This window comes from Apteryx rowi, unplaced genomic scaffold (assembly GCF_003343035.1).
Source record: "Apteryx rowi isolate R43461 unplaced genomic scaffold, aptRow1 scaffold_205, whole genome shotgun sequence".
In the NCBI taxonomy this organism is placed as follows: domain Eukaryota; kingdom Metazoa; phylum Chordata; class Aves; order Apterygiformes; family Apterygidae; genus Apteryx; species Apteryx rowi.
Window position 1 is genome coordinate 1,443,776 of NW_020448364.1, and position 25,304 is coordinate 1,469,079.

Sequence of the window (25,304 nt, forward strand, 5' to 3'; positions counted from 1 at the left end):
AGAATAGAAAATCAGAATTTGTTTTCTGTACATGCTATGAACCGTAACCTAATACTCAACCAAATCATGTTGCATGCCCAGAGCCAGCTGCAGAAAGCCTGCAATTTATCTCAACATAAAGTATGCACTTAAACCACATCAGAGAAATCATACCTTGCCAATGCCATTATTCTCCACCCCCAACTATAGATAACTATAGTTACATAACATATAGATATAGTAACATATATAGAGAGATAGTAATATATAGATAACTAACTCAGAAGCAGCTGTCCACGCTGTAGACATGGAAAGTTTGAGAAGATGAACCCCATATGCAGGGAATATGAGGATACAACATGCTGCACCAAAGGGAACAGACTAGTCTGGCATGGCAGGAGAGAAATACATAAAACTGATCCCAGCCTGCTTTGTAAACACATATACAGCTTAGCAGAGTGATGAAGCATCAGTGAACAGCAGCAGTGGAAGAATCTATGCCTTTTATTTGTTTATTTCAGAAAATACTTTTGTTGAGTTTATCACAAAAGTCATTTAACAACAAACATCAAAAAAATCCATACAAAAACTTAAGTGACAGGAAGAATGAAACAAATGGGATAAAACATCTGAGACTGTTACTTCCCCCCCAACCCCCTCCAAAATTAGGAAGTTTGCACTAAAGCATAAATATGGAAGAACAGAATTTTCCTTGAGTTCCTTTGCTGAAGTTTGGTCCATGGAGTTCAACGTGTCCGAAGGAAAGCTACATGCCCCCACCTAGCTTTTACAACATCCGTTCTTCCCCACTGCCGGAAAAAAAAAAAAAAAAAAAAAAAAAAAAAAAAAAAAAACACCCAAAACACAAAACAAAAAAAAAAAAAAAAAAAAAAAAAGAGACCAAAAAACCCCCACACAGCCTAGAGACTCAGAAACATACTTCACAGTTTCATATAAAGCCTGCCAAACAAACCATCTATTACACACTCATGAAGTTTACAGAAAGACGGTAGTCAGACCACTATAATCTCCATCTACTGTTGACGCAAGTCAGACAGACTCCATCTACCAAGACTTCACCTAAGGCAAGAGTCAGACGCTGCTGTAAACCCCCATGCACTGCAATGAAGCCAGCATATCTACAGCCTTCAAGACCAACTTGCAGGGGGGAGGCATCCTAGAGTAGTCTTTCTCCCCACCTCTACTCCAACAGAGAAGCCTACCAAAAGTACATGTTTAAATGGTGAGTTAAGTGTAGAGGGACATACAGGGGAACTGGAACTCATCTTCTTCTTTACTAACCCCACACATGATGAATAAGAAAAAAAGAACCCTAAAAAAAAATGCAACTGTAATGCCCCATTATTTAAAAGTCACTCAAAAATTATATGTGAAATGCTACATCTGTTCTTCCTCCACCCTTTCTCTTCCCAAGCCCGTTCCCTGCTATGACAGGAAGGGAGATCTGGTACTTGAAAGCTTTTCTAGGTTAGGGGCAGGAAAACACTATGCTTCACACCAAAGAAATCACAGACTACTTGATTCCTGGCCTTCTCAGGTTGGATAACGGACACAGACTACAGAAGCAGTCACAAGCCCATAGGAAGGGTGTGGAGCAAGCAACAGTGTTACACGGAAAGTAGGGACTTGCAGTTTTGCATAGTCTCTAACACTTTCCACACTGTGGTGAACAAGAGCTCCTGTTTTTTTGTTTTTGTTTTTTATTTTTTACAGAACACAAAGGGTTTGACAGGATGGGGCATGAGAAGAGTATCCACTCGAGAAAAGCAGGCTCTCAGCATCTTTGTATGTAGAATGGTCAAGGAAAGACTCACCACTAGGGACTTGCAGAGAAAATACTCCATTTGGGAAGGAAAAAAAAAAAAAAAAAAGCTCTTTGGGTTGGAGGGAAGGCTTGGTCTGCTGAGAAAAGCCATGATTGTAGAACCAGTTACTGCAAGCTTGCAGCTAGGGGGATGGTGTTCATATTAAGACAAACACAGAAGCAGCCTGTGGTGGCCCCTCTGATTGACAGAGGACTACAAAGCTCTGGAATGACAGTTGATAGTGCATTACAGCAAAGGCTCAGCACAAAAAAACCCTAGGGGTCATACTGCAGTTGAGCATAACAGGAGAAGGAAGGGGATTTCAGAGGACTAACGACAGGGGAGGGCTACCCTCCCCCCCCTCCATCCTACAGGATAAAGAAAGAAAACATGGAGATGCTTCCAAAACAAACTGTCCCTTTTTTCTGGTAGCTCTATTCATAAACACATAAATGTAGCATATGTCATACATATGTTGTAAAAAGGGAGGGCGTATAGCTATTGATATAGTACACAGATCAAGAGTACAAGAGACTACATGGCAACATAAGGCACTTGGGATACAAAGCATAATTAGCTACTTTATGAAGACGCGGGATTGTGCAAGTGGAAAAGCTGCCTGAAGCAAAGCAGGCAGGAGGAGGAATTATTCAGCAGCCAGTTTTTTGGGATTGTATGTGTCATCTGTTAACACAAAGTCAATACCTCAGCTGGTACAAGGCACCTGCTTTGTAGAAAGGACCAGCTAAGGCTATGGAGAGGTGCCAGCCAGCAGTCACTCTTTGGAGGGCAGATGGCAGTGGATGGCTGGGGAAGGGAGGTAGGCAGCAGAAAGGAAAGGCCTTTCACATTAGGCCTTTTCTGCGTCCTCCCTAACATAAAGCTCTTTTCCTCTCCTATTATGTTGCACTGTAGGCACTGTTGCAGTCTCTGTTCAAGCCAAAAGTTCTATTATCTGTCTGGCAATGACTAAGAGGAGCAGTTGTAAGGTACCACCAGGGGCTCTGCTCCAAAGTTTCTTTCCTCACTTCCTCTGAAAACAGGGGAACCCCTCTTCCCAATTCCTGCTAACATCTCATTTGACATTCAGAGTAATAGGGATGGAGGAGCAAGTGGAATTTATCCAACTGTACTCAAGTTCTTGCACATTTTCTCCATCTTGTGCCCAGCATTAGCTGGGGCTCAACAAGGAGAGGGGAAGAGAGAGCAAAGACACCTATAGAAGAAAAAAACCCTCATCTCTAAGAGTGGCAGAAAATCAACTGTCACCCATTCCCCAAAACATGAATGATCTGAAGGATGACACTGCTCCAGCCTCATGCGCAAGAGAGCACGTGCAAGAATCACACTTGACGAGAGCCACAGAGTTCAGCTGCACACAGGGCTGAGCAAGGAGGACACTAAGAGATCACGCATATCCCTCACCCACAAAAAAGGCAGACTTCAATCCCTACTTGCATATCTAAGAGTGTCCTCACTCTCCTTGACCCTGTGCAACCAGCAACATCCTCTTCTCCGCCAGCCGAGAGCACACACCAGTCACCTGCTCCTGCCATAGTGAAGCAGAAAAAAAGCTACAGCTGGTTTTGCTGCACAAGAGGCACCAACAGCAAAGCCCAGCTACAGAAACTCCCCCAGGGGAGAGCTGTGGGATGAGAGGTGCCTGTCTACTGCACATCTGCCAAATCTGGACCGGTGCACGGCACCAAAAAGAGGCCCACTGCTCAGTGAGCTGGCACTGACGCATGAAACACTGGGCAGGAGATGCTACTCTCCAGCAAAGGGGCAGCAGGGGACCAAGCTGGTTCCCACGAATCTCCTGCCAGCATGTACAGATGGCAACAGGCAGGAGCAAGAGGGAAAAGTGGTCTGTAGGAACAGATGGCCTCTGAGGTAGATTTGGGACAACTCCACCTGCCAACAGCTATGTGTCACAGGTCAGGCCTTTCCTAATATACAAGCTACTTTTTGTAGCCCCTGACTTCCTTTCCCTTCCCTATCATCTCATTCACAGCTCAGAAAGGGATGAATGGGCTAGGTTTTTGGAAGAAACCCTGCCTTTGATAGCACCTTGGGTGGATACAAGCTCTGTATCCTTTGGAAACAAAGAGAGAAGCTGATGGCTACAGATGGCACAGCTGGACTGGTATGGGAGGGATGAGGAAGGCTAAGGCAACTGCATGAAGAGCACAGTCCCATTAATGCAAAACCCTTCGCAGCAGACAGTTTGCTCATCTGGACATGGTTAAGAGCCATGAGAACACCAGGTCCATGAGTCACACTCAAGTAGGCAAAGGGCCTGGTCTGATGGGACCCAAGCCAGTCAACAAATGTGCTCATAGAGTGGGGATTCTGTATGAGGAGGGAACTTTTCTGCCTTCTCTGCTGCACAGCTCTCTGAAATTAGCTCAAAACCAGGGGTTGGAGGAATCCCATTTACCAGAAGTCTACTGTGAAACAAGACTCCTCCCCTGGATCCTGGTACATATTTGCAGCATCACCATCCTGTAGCACTTGCCAAGTGCTTGACAGATGTGTCCCCAGAGAGGCAACCCTCACCCAAGAACACCCCTGAGCCTAAYGGTCATAGCCATGACTGAGCACAGAGCCCCACCACCTTCCTCCAGGTGTCTGTTCTCATCACAGACACCCAGTGCCTTCAAGCTGCCGTGTCCCTGAACCAGGGGTTCAGGGAAGTAGCACAAAGGGAGGGGAGGAACACACTGTAGAAGAGAACAAAAGGATTGTTTGGAACCATCTATGATGCATTCGTAAAAATAACCAAAAAAACAAACACTAAAATAGAAAAAAAAATTGCACACTGACTTACAATGAAACAGAGGAAGACAAAAACAGGAGGTTTGGAACACACTCCTATGAAGGGAAGGGAATAGGGGAAAGGGACCTTTTTGGTTTTATTGCAAATGGTTCAAGAGAGCAAGAAAGGAAGGGAGGAGACGGAGAGACACCTTGTAAAGATGACAGGTTTCCAAGCCATTCAAGATGACGCTCGTGAGGACAGGGAGGAGGGGTTGGTTCTTAGTCCTGGTATCTCGTCCTCCTCCCTAATAGACAAGCCTTTGCTTCTACGGTGATTTGAGCTTCTTGGTTCGCGGTGAGGTCCCGTTCTCAGCTTTCACCACTCCATTTTCATGGTAACCTGGAGACGGGGCGGAGGGTGGAAGGACAACAATTTGTCCCACATCACCCTGGATAGGCCAAAACTTTGCCTAGGCTTGGAGCAAAAAGCCAAAACCTACATGGCCTTAGTTTTATTAGGGTTAGCCCATAAACAAGGGGAGAAACACTATTAGCTTGGAGCTGTGGCCCTTGGGACACAACCCTGCTAGGGATGTCCCAGGCTCAGCAAGGAGTGGCAGGAGGCATCATCCCTGGAGCACTGTCCCCACTGGCAGCCCCTGGCAGAAGCGACAGCAGGGACACCATGCCRCAGGGCTGATGTCTCGTGCCTGACGTGGTCCCACCCCGACCCTCACCAGCCCTGCACCGGCCACTCGGCCGCAGCACTCACCCGAGTCCCTCTTGAGAGGCTTGGCTTGCTGCTTGGCACCGGTGGCGGCCGCGGCGGCTCGCTTCCTGGTGCTCTGCTCGTTCCAGTACTCCCTCCAGCGCCGCAGCTGGAAGTGGATGAAGCGCCACATCACCGAGGCCTGGAAGAGGCACACCAACAGCAGCACACTCATTCTGGCAGGGGCGGAGAAGAGGCAGGCTGAGAACAGAGGAACGAGGCCGCCACGAACCCAGCCTTTGAGAAGCAAGAGGCCTGCTCCCAAAACCCAGTGGGGTCAGTGTCCAAGGCCCCCAACCACTGCAAGCCGCCTGGACGGCCACCTGGGTGCCAGAGGCAGGCACCAGCTGCCTGAGAAAGAGCCCTTTTCAGCCCCAGCACAACCCTGCCTCCCAATTCAAAATAAATCTGTGCTTCTTTCCTGTGCAAGAGACCCACACGCACAACAGAGGACTTCCCCATGAATGAAACCGGTGGAGTAACATAGCTGGTCCAGGCCTTGGTGCCAGTAGGAAATGGAGCCTCCATCCAGCCAACATCTCTGCTTTCTGCTACGCCCTGAGCTCAGGACAGCTGTTCCCCTTTCCCTCTCCACCGCTAAGCTCTCAGATGACAGGACTTCAGGGCTGGAATGGACTAAATGGCCCCTGGCTGTTCTGTAGAAATGTATTGCCTTTAGAGTATAATCAGCTAGAAGCTGGATATGGTTGGAAGGGAGCTAGGAAAAGCTCCCAAACCTTCAAGCTTGACACTAGTCCATGGCTCCAAAAAGCTTGGAAATGACTGAACGGACCCAGAGCACCTGCCCTAAAGACTTTTGAACTGAACCCACAGCTACTGCCTGGCTGAGAAAGGCTCCAGCAAAGGAACTCACCCTATCCCCTGGTTCCCATGCCAGTAGGCAGCAAAATGTTTCCAAGCAGAAGGGAAAATTTCTTTACATYGACTGCATCCCTGTAAGCGCAGTTAAGGGTACAAGAAGGAAGGGCCTGCAAGTCTAAGATACCTGCTTCCACTAATCCTTTATAACTGGTTACTTCACTCAAAGAACTTGTTTGTTGGCTTTTCCCCACTACCATGGTTCAGTAGCCTTCACTCCTTCTTGCTCCCTCCCCACCATCCCAGCTTGCTAAGATCTTCCTTAGAGGCAGCCCAAGGAGTTTCAGATCCCTGTTGGGGTTTCCAAACTCAGCAAAACCGACCATGGGAGAAAACCACCAAGGAACTTAAGTGAGAGGTTTTCACAGCTTAGTTCTGCCTCAGTGTCTTCCCGATTTCACGAGCATACATGAAAGCACATGATACAAAAGCAGCCCCCTCCACCCCCAGACATGGTAGGGGACATGACAGCTCCTTACCTGAAGAGGATATTGTTGAAGAGGAAGCTGAAGAAGTTCCCTCTCTCAGGGTCAAGGGTCTGGTTCTCCACCCGAGGCAGCCCAAAACCGATGACCAGAATGTAAAGGGTGAGGGTGAAGAGCCTGGTGACCACGAACACAACAGCCCAGACATTAAATCTGTGGGAAGACAAGCAGAGGTGTGGGAAGGGCCAGCATCAGCATCATGAAGTTCAGCCAGCTGGGTGGCATATGCCCTGGCAGATATGGCAGATGGTGACTCAGGAAGCCACAGGGTGATAAAATGCCTCTGCCAGGTCAAGACCAAACATCATTCTCAACAGAGGTTCACACCATCAGCGTTCATCCTCTGACRCTTCAATGGAGGTAAGAGGGGAGTATTAGCTGCCAAGCATCAGGTTTTTGCTCAGCACTACACTTTTGGGGCCCAGTTTCGCGATATCTTTGCCCACAGTGGTGCCTTGCACATAAACACACACACACATACACACACTGCAGCAGGACAAACACAACCAGCCCTGTCTATCTACTAACCTTTGACGTGAGCAGAGCAACACAAAGCAACACAGAGCACAGCAGGGCTCAACAAGCCTCGTTCCTGCTCTCGACTCCCCCTACCCTACCGTACCCTAAACTGGCTCTTGTCAGAAACTGAGACCCGCCGTAGGTCCTGCCCTTCCCTCCCAGGTCGCTGCCCACCAACACTGAGCTGGAAGTTGAGAGTGAGCCCCTTGGGCTCTTCAGGATGCAGGCGGCTCTCCCAGGCATCGGCTGCATAAGTGGAAGGAAAGCCATGTCCAGCTCTCCTGCTTACAGCTTCTCGTTGTTCTCATCTGTGAAGTAGACGAGGCGGGCCATGTGGAAGAAGAATTCAGCTAAATACTGCAACAGCAAGAGGATCAGCCCCAAGCGTGTTAAGCTAGAAAGAGGGAGAGAAGAAACAAGAATTATTGGGCTGGTCATCCTCAGTCCTTCATATCCAGCTATATCATCTGCCTTGCAATTCCTTAACTGCAGCAAGCGCCAACCAAAACCCAGACCTCTTTGCAGCAGGGGCTGTAGGATCACAGGGGGAGGAAAATCTCCTAAAACATCAAGCCACAAAGTGATAAAGTGGCCCAAACCAGTAGCAGAGGCTGGAAGAGACCGGTCTGACACAAAACTCGAGCCTCTGGCAACGCTGCTCTGTCCATACCAGAGGAAAGCTAAGAGCTTGCCTGCATGTGCCGTGCTGGGCATGCACCCCAGGGGGGAGAGCTTCCCCTGACACCAGGGAAAATGCACTCTTCAGCCTCTGCTTAAGGGTCCTCAGATTAACATTCGCTCTGCAGTGCATCGTGAACAGAGGTGACTTATGCACTCGCAAAAACTGGCTGAAGTACTTGAAAATTAGCTGGGTCTGTGAAAACGGTTCAACTTTAACATCCTGCAGCAGGGAGTTCTCCAAGTCAACTACAATCTGTTTTGTAAAGAGCCTCCTTAACCTATTTTACTCCCACGGGCCGAAGCTTTTAGGGTGACCCATGCTGAGGCCAGCCCTGCAAAAGGAGCAGCTCAGCACCCGACGCAGAACCACGAGGTGGCCCGCCGTCCCGGACGTGGCGCAGGAAGGGAGGCCAGGGCAGCCAACTCACTTGAGGAGGTACGCGCCGGCTATGTGCACCAGGTAGAGAGCAATGTACTGCAGCTGGCGAGGGATCTCCTCCTGGCAGGGGCAGAAAGGCGCTGCGTTAAACCCCTCACGTCTCTTCACCCCCAAATCCCACAGCTCGCTTTTCCCCAATTTGGTGGGCAAACGGCATCAAGAGCACCACGGGCAGCTGAGGGACAGCAGCATCCAGATCCACGCTCCAAAAGCTGTCTCCAGTGGTGGTCCCCATGGTCCAGCACCCCCCCCAGCTCTCAACCTACAACCACTGCGGCCACCTCGGGTGACGTTCTTAGCGCCCGCCTGGCTCTCACCTTGCGGACCTTCTGGAAGTAGAGCTCCGGCAGCGCGTGCAGCCAGTACGCCAACTGGCACAGGTAGAAAAACTTCACCTGGAACCTGAAACGCACGGACGAGCCGCATGAGAGAGCCCAGGGCACGGAGAGATCATGGGGGCCCCCCCAGCCTCAGGGCCCCGGGAAGGCTTCTGACTGTGGCGGAGCCGACCGCAGATGGTACCAGGCAATCTCTCCGCCTCTTTGAAGCCACTGGATTTAGGAGGCATCATTACTGGGCAGAAATTACATGTTTAACTGAGCTAGTCACGCCTGGATTTTATCCGGCTGCTCGTGCTGTGGTCTCCATGCCCTCGGCAAACCAAATGCTCACTCTTGCAAGATGCCAAGAACAGAGGATTATATCCCCGGCTTCTTTGTTTCTACTACGAAAAATGAAGAGCAAATAAGTGGCTTGCACCAGGTGATGGAGGGAGTAAGCAGCAGGGATGACTCACGGAGCCTGGAGGTCCCCCCCAGACAAACCTGCCTCCAGGAATACCCTCCACGGGACTGCAAATAAGATTGCCACCGTCCACCCTGAGCCGCCTAAAAAGCAGGATCCCGCCGCGGCGTCCTTGCAGGAGGGAGCTGGAGGCTGCGTGCAAAGGGCGCTGCGTTGTCAGCACCCTGCTCCCAGCCACAGGGAAAACCATAAAGAGGAAGGAAGCGGTCAGCCGAAGAAAAAAAATGCCCTCGCGAGTGCTTACGGAAGATAAACATGAGGGTAGTTTTCCCACAGACTCCGGGGGTTCGATACGTATCCTTCCTGAAAGAGAGGAGATGCGAACCTTCAGCAAAAGAAACAGGCACCGCAAGGTTACAACGGGGCGGGCTAACGCGACGTCAGATCCAGAGGAGGTTTCCGTGGGGAAGAGGTCCGAGTCCTTTCGGAGCTGCCACGACCTACGTGCATTAAAACCTGCGCCCCGCTGGGCAAGCCAAGGCTGAGATCGCCGACGCTCAGCCGCGCTCACGGGTCTCTAGCAGCCCGCTCGAGTTTCATTAGGCCTCCAGGTTTGGGGCTTGAAGGTTGCTTCCTTGGTTGCAGAAAGGGCTCCGAGCTCAGGGTAGGATGCTTCRGGGTTTGGGCCACGCAAGCTCTGGAAGCGCAGGGGCAAGATGCCGGTAGCGCAGGTACAAGGAACCACGCGCACGGTCCAGGGGGCTTCTTCCACCCCAGCGYTTCCAGCCTGAGCACCAGCTCAGCAAAAAGGCGCGCCTATGAAGAAAAAGGGAACTGGAAAACCTTTATAAAAATAACTAAATATGCAYTGCATCACTTAATTCGCCCCCTGCCTGCATTCCCCTATGGCCTGTTGCCTTATGCTTGCAGGGCGAGTTACAAGACGGGGCCACCTTCTCGCCCCACGTCTGCACGGCACCGGACAACGCGGGGTCCCGATCCCGGGCCGGGCATTGCGGAGCGACGGTTGCGCAGGAAATTAATCCCGCGCAGGACCCGTTTGTCACCGTCCCCTGCACCCTTTCCGCCCGATGCCCTCTTTTCGGCAGCGCGACCCAGAGCAGCCGGGGTTGGGGGGAGGCCCGAACGCTTCAAAGAGCGACCTGCTCTGCGAAGCCCGGGGCGCACGTGGGGCCTTCAGAGAACTTGCTGCGTCAACGCTACGGATGCTACACGGATCTCAGAGTTCCTGGAAACACGGGGAAAGTAAACAAGGCTGAAAGCCCTTCCCACTGGGGGGAGAAAAAAAAACAAAACAAAAACAAAACAAAAAAAATCAAAAACCGGCATAAGCTCGTTTGCTCTGATTCCAAGAGCCAGAAAAAACAGAGATGAAGGGGCTGAAAAAGCCAGCGAGGTAGGGGACTGGAGGAAGAGCCACCTCCGAAATTGCGGCAGGGTAAGGACCGGCCATCCCGCATCCACCTTTTGGGGGAGCCCCCTACAACCCGATGCCGGAGGCAAAAAAAAAAAAAAAAAAAAAAGCGCCATTTCACCCTCATTCATAGTGTTTTCTCTGCAAAAACCACAGCGGATGCCGAGCCGGGGCCAGGGCAGGGTGTTGGCGGGGGGACAAGGCAGCGGGGCCGGAGAGCTCTGAAGGCTCTTTCAGGCGGCGCCGCGGCCCTCGGGGCTCCTTGGCACGGCGGCGTGTTTGCACAGGAGCCGCCRAGGCATGGGTCTGGCGAGGGGGGAGCGCCAAAAAAGGAAAAAAAACAAACCCAAACCAGCAGCCTCGACTGCTTTGCAAAAGCTCCCCTGCCGGCCCCCCCTCCCCGCAGCCCCGCTGGGAAGGAGCGGCACGAGCAGACCTCTGCTTCGGGGGCGGCAGCGGGTCCTTAACGCGGGTCGGAGGAACCTCTCCCCCCCCGCCGTCGCCGCCGTGCAGCGGAGGAGGAGACCCACTCCCGAGGCTCGCGAAGCATCCGTCGGGAGAGCGGGCCGGGCGCCGCGTCCGGACCCCAGCGGCGGCCGGCCCTTCCGTTYGGTAGCGGCGTAGCGTCATCGCGTCACGCTGCCAAACCGCTGGGAATTTATCTGGGACCTTCTGGTGCTCTTCCCCTCCTCTTCAGATCTAAAAACCCCGTCCCCCCCCCCAAAAAAAAACCAAAGCGTTTCAACTCCAGGTTTTTTTCTCCCGGCTGTTTTGGGTGGAAACGTCCCCGGAGCAACCCAAGGTGCTGAGTGGTTTCACTGTTCTCGGCGCCCTCCTCGTTGCTGACTTCCCCCCCTTGCCAAGCGAGGCATCGCGAGCAACTGCCCGTTCTCCYCCCGTCCCTGCAAAGGGCATCCTAAAACCCCAGCCGCACTAAATGCGCATAAGGAGGTAAATAAGCCCAGCCCGCGCTTGCTCAGCGCCTGGAAAAACACCCCACTCCACTTGAAAACTGAAAATCAAGCGAACACCTTGCTCCGCGTCCCCTCTGCACGGAGGGGAATGTTTTGGGAAAAAAGTCCCAAGCCGGTTTAACTCATCGCGTCCCAGAGAGGCTTCCACAGAGCAGAGCCTGGCCCTCTCCCCGCTTGCGTCCACGCCGGGGAAAGGACATTTTTCACATGCTCTTTCCTGGCTGCCTCGTCCAGCTGCAACAGGCACCGTGGAAAAAGCAGGGCTCACGGGCTCCGCGCAAAGCTCGTCGCKTAGAAAAGGAGCGAGCGGAAAGCCGTTTCGCGAACGTCGCTACCACGGGGCTACGCTTCTGCGCTGCCCGACTGCAGTCCACGTCGTTAGGTCACCGCAGCTCCCAAGGAGGTGCAAAAACTTCTTCCCACTCACGCGCCTCTGCAAACGCCTTTTGCCCCAGCCGGGCCCCCCGCATCGCGCTGCCCGAGCCCAGCAAAGTCCGGCGACTGACACTTCCAGACACGTAAAACGCCTCTCAGCACCGCGAGTCTTCGCCGCCACCCTGCGGGAAGTGGGGCCGCCAGCAGCATCGCCGGCAGCATCGTGGGTACCAAACCTGGTAGCCTCCTCCAAACCCTGCCCCAGGGCAACTCCTCCAACACGCCTGAAGAGCAAGGAAAGCTGAAAGCACGGACGCAGCTCCGAACCAACTGCCTTTAGCATCCAAGCGAACCGCCTGGGCTTGCACTGATCATCCTCCGACTGAGCTCAGCCCTTYGCTTCGGAGGAAAAATAAGGGGCAGGGGGAACACCAAAGCACGTGGTGGGGGGACCTGCTCCCTCCCTCTCCCCCCRTTTCCGAGCTGCGCCCGACCATGGGCAATGATAGCGTAAGGAGGAACTCACAGGCAACGTATCGTGCCCTGCTCTCTCCCCATCAGCTTTGCTCTTCCGATTCCCTGCAGCTGACAGCAGCAGCAGAAAGTCCCAGAGCCGTTGTCTGAAAGCGCCGGTTCAGGACTCGCCGGCCAAACCCCCAGAAAAGGAACCGAGACCCGTCGGTGCAGGAGGGAAGCCAAACCCGACCTCAGGCACCGTGCCTTACCGTCACCACGACGTACAAGCACCACATCACGGAGGTGAGGTGGAACGCAACCAGCTGCCCCGACTCGTTGAACTTGCTGTGTTTGACCTTGGAAAGATGGAGACGCCTGTTGATTTTCTGGGAAGAAGCAGAGGGAGAAAGAAAGGAAAAAAAAGAAAAACATGAGCCACTGGGTCAACAACTCTCCCTCCTCTTCTCCTTCCCCAGAGGTTAGGGCTCCCACATTTCCACCCCAACCCCAAAGACCACCCCCAGAGCTCACCAGAGCTGCATTTAACCGTAGCGGTACCACGTGCCCCATGCCCTCCCCGTAGGTTTGCTATTTAGACGCCAAGCGGCACTCACGTCCAGGGCGTACTCCTGCACCACCGCGTGCAGGATGATTGCTATGAAGATGTAGAAGAYGATGGTGACCAGATCTTTCAGCCCGTAGTGATAATGGACCAGCTCCCCGTCTGCAAAGACACCAAATGGACGGACCAAATCACTCCGACCCAAACGACTCGCAGGCAGGGCTTAAGGCTTAGTGAGAGCCAGGAGTTATTCCCAACACGCAGCTTGGATGGGGCCACCTGGCTTTGGAGGCAGAGAGAGCCCTGCTGCAGATAGGGGAATTTATCGATGGTACAAGCCCTACCTAATACAGGGATTAAGAGGGGGAATAATACATTGAAGCAGCGCAGAAGCCAGCGACAGGCCTTGCTCAGGCTTTCAGGGACACCCCACTCGGAGCATTAGGGTTTAGAAATTCCCAGCGGGACGTGCTGTGGGCCTGCTTTCCTCTGGAGCAGGGGCATGGAGGACATCCCACGACTTCCAGGGCACGTCAACCGCCTGTTGTCATACAACATCCAGCGTGTCTCGCTCGCTCCTGAAAGTTGCTGTAAGCACTGGAGCAGGATCCAGCCGTCTAAACATAGGTGCCTTGTGCTATTAAGAGATCCAAGATAGCAGCACAGAGCTGTGAAATAAGACCCACGGGAGGCCCTGACCTTCTGGAGYGGCAGGCAGAGGCCAGACGAGAGACCCCCGCCAGCAACCAAAATACCCCAGATGTCTGTGTTTAGGCAACTGTTCCCAGCCCTGGCCTCTCGCAGCCGAGGCGTTACTACACGAGGAGATGCCGGGAAAAGCTCTCTGGGTGATGGCATGCACGGGAAGGGGTGGCAGAAGGAGGCTGTGTAAGCCCTCGGGTAACCAGCCTGCCACAGCCATGCCTGGGGGCCGTGGCTTGGAGTAACGGGAGTTTCCACCCGGATTTCTAAGATTTTAGGTGACCAAATATGGATCGAATACATTTTATGACACCCGGTGCTATGCTGTGCATCATCTGGTCCCGAGGAGCCGGTGAGCTAGGTGCTGTGCAGAAACACAAGGAAAACGCTGCCTGTGTCACAGAACTCGTAACCCCAGCATAAGATAAAAAAAATGCCGAGTCTGAAGAAAATATTATGCACGTGTGTAACTGCTCGGTCTCCTCTCCTTTCTCCAGAGCATTTCACAAGCTGTTCTAGCAGGAGCTGTACTTGTGCTAAACGTGAGGAGACGCCAGCCACAAGGCAGAGCCTGCCGGCTGACAGGCAGCGGCATCTTCCTTGCGACGGAGAGGAAACAGCCTTGGAGAAAAATCACTTTAGCAATAAACCTTCCTCCAAGCAAGCTCGCTGCACTAAGCTGCTAGCCCAGCCGGTCTCCCCTGCTATGTCCTGAGCTACCTTCTTCCCTACACACTTCACTGCCTTCTCTCCGTAACGGTGCTGCTCTCCTTCCGCTAGCGAGATAATTACGTGGGCCCCCAGACTGCTGGTAGCAGGGAAGAATAAACCACTTAACAGGAGGACGCAGCAGCGGAAGTTGTCTGGACTGTGCTATACGGGAGCCCAGACCACAATTTAATCTGGAAGCTGGACGATTTCTCCGGCCGCATGACATTCAAAGATTTTAACAGGCAAATCTTCTGTTTTCCATGTGCCTCCCTCTTTATCCTTAGATAAATGTGTTTTTTTCCATTAATCCCGACAATCCTGCTCTTCCCTCGGACGATCATTCAAATACTTCTAATTAACTGCAGCTTCCCGCTGCTGCGTCTCCTCCGCCGCCAACCCAGGCTGCGCGTCCCCAGCGCTTGGCCTGGCCAATAAACCACGCGAGAGAGGAACTACCTGTGCAGCCCCTGCCTTTTTGCAAAGGGTTAAATCCCCCCCGCGCCCCAGCAGGGCGCAAAACCACCCTGGGCATGTAATCGGGCAATTCCTTCTCGCCGGCAGAGGGAGGAAGCATTTAACCCCCTTCGGCACGAGGAAAGCATTTCTTCCCAAGCCCGGGAAGACCCCAACCCAGTCCTGCCCTGCAGCACGAGGGCTGGCAGCCACGGTCCGCGTGAACCGAACCGCCCAAGCTCTGTTTTCTCCCAATGCTTCTTATTTAAAGAGTCCCCTCTAGCAGCGGGCAGGTCCCCCGGCAGCATACGGCCGCGGAGGGTGAGCCTGGGCCAGGGCACATCACGGTTCGCTTCTTCCCGCAGGGACGTCTGCGGTGGCAGCATCTCTTACCTGCTGTAGGCACGCTAACGTTATACTGAGGTAAGATGAACAGGAAGGCAGTCTTGGCTGTAACCTGTCGGGGACACACACACACACACAGAGAAAACAAAAGCAAATGAGTTTCAAGCTCCTTCCAGTCATTTGCAGCGAGCTGCCCCCGCCGCCCCGCCGCGCGGCGCCGAGCCCCGCCAAAACAACCCGTCCCACGCTGCAGAACCCATCGTCTCCTATCGCTAAAACCAGCGAGCTTTCGTTTTCAACCATCTTCTTAAATGCTGATCTTCTCAAAAATTACCCCTTCCGAGGGAGCATGAAGAAAGGGATTGAAAAGTTGGTTTTATTATGGAGYCCCGCTCCTAACCAAGGCAGCGGGTGATGCTGGTCCAACCCCTGATGTCCCCACCCGGCCGGCACCGCGCGGACTCAACGAAGGCTGGCGCTTGAGGTCCCATGGGCAGCGCCCACCGTCCCCCGTGCAAACCCTCAGCCTCCGTCCCAGCAATCGCTTCCTTAAGTCCTCGGCCGCAATTAGCTGCCCCGTTAGTTAATCACCGCAGAGGAAAGAGCGGCTCAAGCCGGCCGCGCAGCGAGGGGCAGAGGCGTGGGAGCGCGAGGCGGGGGAGCMGACGCGGCTATTTACCCAGCGCCTTCGCGCGGCGTGGGAAACCAGAGACCGGCCTTCTCCGACCGCGCTGGAAAAAGGCGAAACTTCCAGGGGAAACAATGCAGGGAAGAAGGGGAGGTGTTCGGGCTGCAGCTCCGCTCGCAGAAGCCCCCAARTTGCATTTAAGCAAAATGATTGCTAGGGAGGAGATTTCCCAAAGGGGATCGTAGAGAGGAAGCAGCTCCCCCGTGGGAAACGCATGGGATTTTGGGGAGGAAGGAGAAAGACGGAGGCGGGCAGGAGATCGGGAAAGCATCACGGCCACCGAGCCATAAAAGCCACCAGCAAGCCTGACCGGGGAAGCTCTCTGCTCTCCGAGGACAAGCATCCACCCTCGGGCTGCTCTCGCGCAGGAGCCGCTCGCCCCGGGGACACCGGGAGCCCTATCCCGCTGCGCAGAACGGGCCCTAAGGAGGAGGACAAGGCAGCTCCAAGGGCCCGTCGCTGTCAACGCACCAGATCCCAGCTGCAAGTGCAGCGTCACAGGCTGGCAAAAAGGCCAGGAATGAGACACTGGGCCTCCTGCAGAGCCAGGGCTCTGCTTCTCACTCTTAATTTATTGCCTTTAATTAAAAGGTCCAGCCCTGGAATGAATCCACCCCCAGTGCTGAAGCAGGAGGCCACGCGGTGGCGGGGCAGAGCCGAGCATCCCAAGACAGGGCTGCCTCGGTCGCCCACGTTGCATCTGCAGAGGAGCCTTCCCRAGGTTGTCCTCACCTCGAGCTCCCCCAAGAGCCAGGGTGAATCCCACCGGACACAAAGCCCGGTTGACGGCACGGATGGAGCTCTGATGTCCAGCGCCAGTCTCCCAGCTGCGACACCAGCCTGCTCCTTRCCCTGACCCAACGCAACAAGCGGCTTCTCCTCTTCTGGAGTGCAGGAGATTTTCACCCTCTCAAAGCCCAGCCTTCCCGGGAACGTGGACGTTGCACATCAAAGGACACACAGCATTAGCCTTGGTCGCTAACGCCAGGTGCACGCGTGGCCGCACAGATACCCCACCAAGCTCTGAGAAGTTATGGGGCAGCTCAGCTCRTTGGCCAACCCTCCAACTAATTGGCTTTGCAAGGGAATTTTTTCCCCTGGAGGCAAGCTGGCCCRATAGACCCAGGAGTTAAAGCCGCCTCCAGCCACCTGGTTTGGTGCATGGTGGTGGCCAGAGCAGAGGAGCAGAGACCTCCTGCTGGTGGATTAAACCTGTCACCAGATTTGCGGTCAGGAACGGGTTTCCTCCCAGGAGGAGGGCTGCTGGCCAATGCCACGGCTAGATTTGGTGGCCTGTCCCAGTGCTTGGGGTCTATTTGCAAAGGGAAAGAGATGACTGCAAGCAACGTTTGCTAGGAGGAGAACGAGGACGAGAAGGGAGGTGGTGGCCAGCATGGCTTCTTGGGAAGCAAGAGCCACTCGCACTTTTGCAAGGCTCAATACATGCCACCTCCCAATTCACGCACGAAATACTGCTGCCGCACAGAGATGGGAACACACCTCTTTGCAGAAGATTCAAATAATAAATACCGCTTGCATTATATCATTTATGCCAAAAAAAACCCAACCAAACAAATAAAACACCCAGTAGGCCGTTGGTAAAAGCACTGCCCTGGTGTCAGGGCTCCTGGGTTCGTTAGCCACGCTCCGTCACTGATTAAGCGACTTCCCCAAACTGTGTTTATCTCAGTTCCCCTCTCCAAAGAGCGGGTGTCTTCACCCTGCCTCTCACGGGCCAACGGAGGAACCGTCTGCTTGCAGCGAGACGCTGCGCTGAAGACCGCGGCAGCGGGAGCCAGCACGCGCTTTGGCTCTGCGAGCGGTGCGGTGGGTTGTTTTGAAATCCGAGGCACAAAAATAGGAAGCGCTGGTGTTTCCAAGGAACATGACAACACGCCGCCACGCTACCCCACTCCTCCCCTTCCCAACAGGCCGGCACGTCACGCTGACAAGCGCCGGGCCGCGGATGCAGCGGCTCCAAAAAAGCCCACGGCCTTCGAGCGCGACTGCAGACACGCTGCCTTTCACGCGGAGCGGCCCAAACCGTTGGAAAGCTGCAGCAGGCTATTAAAAACCCAACTGGAAATATTGCTTCACGTCTTGCRGGCCGCAGCCAGCGGCGCGGCGGCGGCGGCGGGGGGGGTGAGAAGACGACCGAACGTCCCCGAGCACGGCTCACGCGGGCTTGGCCAAGCGCTCCCCTTCCCGCCCCCGCAAGGATTGAGCAACGGGCTCGCGCTGGCCGGCCGCCCCGCTGCCCCGCTGCCCCGCTCCGCCGCCGCTCGCGCGCTGAGCGCACCCCTGCCGCGGCCGAGCGCCCGCCCGGAGCGCGGGAAGCAACGCCAGTYCTCTCTCCGCGGGGGGAGATAGGGCTTTCCGACCCTGCCCCCCTTAGAAAAGAAATCCCACGCGTTGTGCTCCGTTTATAGAGAAGCGAGAGACACTTTGCCCAGGCAGAGGGACACCATGGGCAGGGTTGGGGAGGGAGAYGGGAAAAAGCGTTTTGCGTGGCCTCAAATTGGCTTTAGGAGACTGTTCTGGCTCTCGCAAACCTCGCTGGCTACAGAAGCGAAGTYACCTCATCCTGGAGCGACGCATGACAAACGGGTCTTTGGATTTACTTGCAAATCCCATCCCAAGCTGGTGCAGAGCATGAAATAAATGCAAGAACCTCACGGTACCTGGGCTGCTGTAGGGATGGGATGCTGTGTCCCGCAGGAGCTGACGGCAGCAGGCACCGAAGACTTTGCATCTATCCAAGCCTCAGGCGAAACTCCCGCGTGGATCCAAGAGCTCTTGCAGACCAAGGACCGAGGTGACTCTTCCTTCAGCCACAGGAGATGCACCAGCTCCTCGCCGGGCGTTGCTTTGCCCATCGACGCCAGCATTGTCCAAGTGACATTTGGCTCGGCTAGCTTCTCCGCCAGCTGATCTTACCCAAACGGCCAGGCTCTCGCTGCAAACAGAGCAGGGCAGTGCTCCACGTCTGCGTCGCCGGCACTCGGTTACCTCTTTCCAGGCTAGTTCGCTGCTTCCTCATCCAGAAAAGTTTGGAAGGGGGTTTATCTTTGCAGCTTCCCCTAAGCATGAGATGCAAATACCCATTGATTCCTGTTGAATTTGTCACTCCAGGAAGGATTCGGCCCCTTCTGGCACATTCTTCTACCTGTACAAAATGCCACGTCTGCCATGCAGGACATGAATCCTCCATGCCACAGTAGCAAGCACGACTGGGACAGGACCGGAGAAAGTCTCCCGTGCACATAGCCAAAGCAGTTGCAATTCCCAATGCACAACACTGACTTCTCTTCAAATTTAGAAGCCTTAAAGCAACCTTTAAGGTCTGGCCCTTTCTGAGCAACGGTCTGAGCTTCAGGACCAGGCACGCTCTTTCCAGAGAGGAGGAAGCAGCTTCTGCACAGCGCTCAGCCCTGGCACAGTTTGCAAGTACCCCAATAATCCCCTTTTGCGGATGGCCTGGAAGGGGGCAGATCTGGTGGCTTTCATGAAGGCTAGCAGGAAGGTTTCCTCAGCAGACGTTCCTTGAGGAACGAGCAATGCTTCGTCCCACCTATAAACCTGCCTTTGCCTTTCCGTGGGCTGGAGGACCACATCTCTCCATGCCTGCTGCTGGCTGTAAGGAGCCAGGAYGACACAAAGGCCAGGGCTTGCTCTGAAATTCAATCCTAGCCATTTTGATGCCCAGGCAAAGGAGGGCACAAGGGGTTTCTAAGAGGCCATTAAGACAGGAACTGTGAAATTTCACTTGGTACCTTTGTGCTTTCCTCGCTGGAATCGCAGGAACCAGAAATAAGCTTCCTCACCCATATCCTCCGAGACTSCCCGACCTGTGAGGCCACCAGGATCCTGTTCTCGCTGTACGCCCTTTGTCAGACCCACTTCCACCTCCTCACTGCCGTGAGGACTTCTGGACAAGGACATCTCCTCTCGGAGACACATCCAGCCGCAGTTTCGCAGTGCTGCAGGAGAGCGAGAGCAAAGCGCATGGGACAGACCAGCGCGAAGAAGGTGAGCAAGGTGGCTCTGTGACAGCTCGCACCAGCAGGGCACTTTAATAGGACACTGGTGACACCCCRGCATCCCTGACGGTGACAAAAACCGCTCGGGAACGGATGTTACTGGCTGCTGTGGGCTGCGTCCCACTTTCCGCAGGCTGCAGGCAGCCGGACGGAGGCATCCCACAGGCAGGAAGCAAGTCGTGTTTATTTGACCCTCTTGTATCAGCTCCAACACGGCCGAAATCCAGCAAGCAACCCAGTCCTTTGAGTCCACAGAGGGACCAGCGTCCTCCTGCAAGTCCTCACAACACACCCCTCCGTCGCCGTCTTGCCCGCAGGCGCAGAGGGATACGCGATTTAACCGAGGCCACATGCGAAGCTCCGGGAACTGAGCATCAGGCTCCAAAATCCTAGGACATAGCTGTCACCTTCACCGCATCTCCTCCGTGACGTCAGCTAGAAGCGCCCGCGGCCACGGTGCATACATTGCTCTGTGCAGTCCTGCGTAACGTATAGAGACTGGAACGTGATGGATGCTTAAATCCATGTCCGGCTTCCCGACCTCCAGCAACCCCATCTCCAACTCCCCGCTGCAAGGCGGGAACGCGGTTTCCTCGGCTGGGGAAGAACAGGCCAGTATCGGTGCTGGCAGAGCTTTAGAGCTGCCATCCAGCATCTCACAGACGGGCCAGCGCAAGCAGAAGTTTGTAACAGGAAGAGCAACTTCAGGTTTATTTAGTGCACAAAAACTGGAACGTGCAGCGGGAAGCTGCTTTCTGTTTGCTCGTTCGGAAACGAGATCCTGAAACGGAAGAGAAAGAGCCAGACACACTTAAGTCATGCAAGACAGGTAAGTGGAGCTAGAGCCACCATCCAGCGGAGAAAATGCCATGGGCAAATAACCGTGCTGGCAAAATTGAGCTTCTCCGGCTATTTTTTGTTATGCAGTGAGGTCCCTTCCCCAGCCTGCTTCTTTCCTTGCTTTTTTCTCTTATGGCCAGGCTTTTTTCAGCGCAGCCAGAAGCCCAAATCCTACAGGACATCACAAAGATCTGGCTGCAGATATTCAAAGGGCAGGTAAGGATTCGCCTGCGTGGGATGAGCTGAGCAGGGACCGTACGGAAAAGGCAGCATATTCCTCATTTGCCCCCTGCTCTGCCCTGAGAGCACATCCGCGCAATCCACCACTGCCAGAGGAGACGAGGGAGATGCTCTTCATCTTGGCTTCATCCCACCTGACGTTAGGGATGTGCCTGAATGAGCCAAATCAGGGAAGCAGTTGCCCCGGGTGCTCTCTATAGCCACGAAGAGGGAATAGCATCTTCAGGAGCGCCGGGTCTCCGGTGGTCTCGGTCATGTCCYGGAGGTGGATCATTAAGTCCCTCTGCTATAGGGTGGCCTGAAGTTAAAAGCTGGGCAACTCCAGGCCTTCACCCAGCGTGGGACGCCGCTTCCTGGGAAAATGCCCCCGGACAGCGCTCGGAGCGTGTTTTGGGGCTCTGAAAATCCCAGTGCTTAGAAAACCCCATTGGCAGCTGCAATAAATCCAAGGGCCCTCCAGGTACAAAAGGGCAACCAACACCTGGGAACACTTCATACCAGAAAAGGAAAAAAAAACAATAATAATTTAAATAAATAAAAAAGAACCAGAGCCAGAGCGCCCCGGCCCTCTTCAGCGAGCGCCTCCCGCCTCCCTCGCGCAGCCGAGCAAACAGAGCGGATGCTTCGCCTCCCAGATGCCTTCACCTTGCTCCCGGCAGCGCCGCGGGCGGCTCGCCAAGCCCGCTGGCACCAGCCGCCGTTCGCAGCCCTCGGAGCGGGGCCCGGCCGGCAGAGCAGCCAGGCGAGGATTCGCCCGGAATCGCTCGCTTCCCCCAAACGAGACCTCCGAAACGCGTTAAAGCAAGTTTTTCCGCGACGCTTGCAGCAGCCAGGATGGGGCTCGGTCCCTTCCTGGGCGGCCGGCGTTAGATGGAGCAACGAGGACAAACGTCACAGCAGGGCATCACCTCGAAGGCCAGGATCGAACAGGCTTTAATATAAATATTTAAGGCCAAACGGTCACAACGTATTAACCCATCTATTCCCCAGTAACGCAACGATTAGAGAAACTCACGCCGCTGTTCGCCTGGGGTTAGCCGCCTAATGCAAACCAGCAAAGCTCACCTCCTTTTAGCAGATGGTTTTTTCCCTTGCCCTAAAACGCTCCACGATTCCAATCAAAAAACCCGATTTTACTTCTCAGGCATGCAAGCGGCTTTCGGTAAAAGCCTCCAAGCCTGCACATCCAGGCGCCGGCAGCTCAGGATCCGTACTAAAACACACCCTGGGATTCAAGCCCTACTGTTTGGAGGAGCAACTTCTGAGCATCCTTCCCAGGTCCCATCCCTCCCTCTGAAAACCGGGTCCCCTTTTCAGCAACCCCAACGACTCCCGAAAGTCTCAGCCCGGTGGGATTTGTGCTGTTTTCACCCCGGCCACCAAACTCCACGTGACCACGGCCAGGACCTCGGGTTCACTCGCAGGCGTGCAAAYACCGCGGCTACCCCGCAGCCCTGTTTGGGTTATAACCGCTTCAAAGGAAGGAAGCGGCTCCAAATCTCTCGTGGGGGAGGCTGGGGGAGGCTGTGCAGTCCGTTTAAGCCGGGAAAACATTTCCAGGGCTTGCAAAACAACTAAAAAGAATTAAAAAGATAAGCGCGCTTTGGAAGACTTTTCCCTCAAAGCGGTTTTCWTTGCTGCCAGCCGGAGCGTTTATCRAAAGAAAAACTTGTTGATCCGCGGCGTGGATTGACACAAGCCCCGTGCGCAAACTGGAGACCAAACTTTGGACCAGAGCCTGCAAAGGTAAACAGCAGGCTTTAACAAAAACCCTCCGCGAGGGAGTTGCGGCACCTCTAGTTGCACAAACACACACATCTCTCAGCACGGTACGGTTATCGCCACTGCACACGCACCTCTCTTTATTCCCTTTACAAAAGCAGACCTAAATTCGGCCTTTTTTTTCTTTCTTTCTTCTCCCCCTAAAACTGTTCACCCTTTAAATCCCCTGCATGCCTCAGTTTCCTCATCCGGCAAAGGGGAGGCGAGCAGAGACACGCTTTATTTTTGCTCTTTAGCGCTGCCAAGGGCTTAATTCTTAATTTTGGCAAAGCGCGCTCCCCGAGCCGCGCATTAGAGGGGATCTGGGAGGGGAAAGTATATTTAGCAGGAAGCCTGGAAATAGCAGCTCATTCGTCAGCCGCCTTCGTTCGCCAGTGTCATAACCCGGCGCTGGGGAGAGCGTGACTCACGCGATGCTATAAACGGGGGGCGGGGGGGGGGGGGAAGCACGGCAAAAGCATCGCACGTCTGGGTGGAAAAGTCATTCCCGCACGCTGCGCTGCTCGCTACGAGGCCGTCCCGTCCAGGCGGCTGGTTTTGACTACGGACGCCCTGACTTGCGACACAGCGAGCGGCAGAAAGACCACGTCTAAATTCAGCAAGCGGACGACACGGAGGGCAGGTTTCCGGCCAGTCTTGAGCCTTTTTGGAGCAAAAGCGGATTTTTAAAATCAAACCTATACCATATACCTATATAAAATATACGTGCATATATAGAAGTGGGCTCATCTAATACAGAGATCGCAGGAAAAGAGCAAGGCCAAAAGGCAATCGGTGCAGAGGGCAGCCAATCTGATAACGCGCGCAGGAGTCACCGGTGCCGTAACGCAGGTATTAGAGAGCCGGCCACCTGCAGGGTCAGCCAAGCCTATCTAGTCTTGGTTTCATTTTTCAGAAAACCAGGGTGGAAAGAGAGATATGCAAAGCGACCGCAGCGCTGTCTGGAGAGCGAGGAAGGAGACCACCTGTTTTGCGTTTCTATATGCAGTCGATCGAACCGGTTTTCAGGCAAAAAAAAAGAAAAGTAGAGATTTTTCTTGCCRTTCTTGGACTGCTGGTGGAACAAGCAAGCGCTGGCTTTCCCCGCGCACAGTACGCGGCGGCTCCCCGCAGGCTCGGGAAGAGCAAAATCCTGCGGGCTGCGCGCCCGAAAGCGGCCGACAACCGGTGAAAAGGTTAAATCCCATCCACCCGTCGTGCGGCCTGCCGGAAAGCGTCCCAGGGAAATCCTCCGCTGCAGGAAAYGGCCTATTGTGAAGCCGGACTCCGCCGTTTCCGCCGATCCTCGCGCCGCTGGGACAGCCGGCTGCGCTCGGCGGCGACGAGCCTAAGGGGAAACGCGGCCAGGAAGGTGGCATCCGAGTGGCGGGTCCGGAGCGAGCGCTGCTGGCAGGATGCGGGCAAGCGAGGATGCACCGGCAAGGCGTCGACCCAGCATCGTCGGAGCTGCCACCAAAACTCCCCGCGGAGGCTTTGCAAATAAGCGGAGGGCCGAGGAAGAGCGGACCACGCTTTCCCCTCCAGGGGAATCAGCAGAAGGAGAAAAACCAACAGAAAAAGGACCACGAGCGTCATCCAAAACCCTGCGCAAACCCCGCGCCACGGGGAGGAACGGGGCAGATGCTGACGGAGGATGGCAAAAAACTGGAAACACCGCTGCGTTTCTCCGCCGAGGGGCGAAGCATCGGGAGCACCCGGCACCGCCGAGGCTCGCGCCGCAGCGCTTCCGGCCATCTCCCTGGGGTCTGCCCCAGGGAGCACGCACAGGACATCGCCGGCTCTCAGCAACTCAGGAAGATTTAATTAAAAGACATAGAAATAATAATAATAATAAAAAAAAAAGCTAGCTGTTGCAAATCCCATGCCCGGGGCCCTCCAACTTCCATAGCTTTGGCCCGGCTCCCGCGGGAGTTTCAGCGCCTCCAGCCACAGCAAAGAGGAAAAAGCATTTCCACACCGGCCTCCAAACATTGCATCCACCAAACCCCAGGATCCCTTCCAGCAAAGAGCCCGCGCTATTGCGGGGACGGGATTCACGGCCAAGCAGTGGCCATGCCTGGTCCCAGCACACCCCCCTCCCAAAAAAAAAACCCCAGCTGCTGGAGCGATGCTGAGAAAAACCCCGATACAGATGCAACCTACCTGATCTATTTATTTTTTTCCCCCCCAAGTATGACTACGAAACTTGCAGCCCGACTTTGCAGCATTTGCACGCGCGGTTTTGGAATACGCACCCCAGCCAGCTGGCCCTTCGAGCTTTAATTTAGAAACCCCCCAACCCTTAAATAAACACAGGCACACACACACACAAAGGTTTCGACGCGCTGGAAGCGCCTTGCTCATTCAATGCATTTGCAACAAAAAAAAAAAAAGAAAAGGGGGGGGAAAAAAGGGGTGTGTGGGGGGGGTCGCAATCGCGAGGGTATTAAGGAAGTGGATTTCCTCCCGCTCCGATTTGCTGCAGAAAGAGCCTTTCCTGCTCAGCCAGGCCCCCCCGGCCACCCCTTTCCCGTGTCGGTCTGCTTGGAGACGTGGCACTGCGCTCGCAGGGGAGGGCCGGGGCCGGAGGGGGGGGGGGGTCCGCGCCGCCGCCCGCGGGCTGGCGCACCCGCCGCGGTGC

The 25,304-nt window shown here is 54.5% G+C and overlaps 1 protein-coding gene across 1 annotated transcript; it reads right to left on the minus strand.

The window, feature by feature from the left end:
* Positions 1–4,549: 4,549 nt before the first annotated feature.
* TRAM2 (translocation associated membrane protein 2) lies at positions 4,550–18,658 on the minus strand. Its single transcript, XM_026063952.1, has 11 exons — positions 18,464–18,658; positions 15,143–15,341; positions 12,936–13,045; positions 12,591–12,707; positions 9,386–9,444; positions 8,655–8,739; positions 8,327–8,397; positions 7,507–7,611; positions 6,693–6,851; positions 5,338–5,510; positions 4,550–4,965 (listed from the first exon to the last, which is right to left on the minus strand). The coding sequence occupies exons 1-11, from the start codon at positions 18,656–18,658 to the stop codon at positions 4,892–4,894; spliced, it is 1,347 nt and encodes a 448-aa protein (XP_025919737.1). The 3' UTR covers positions 4,550–4,891.
* Positions 18,659–25,304: the final 6,646 nt, after the last annotated feature.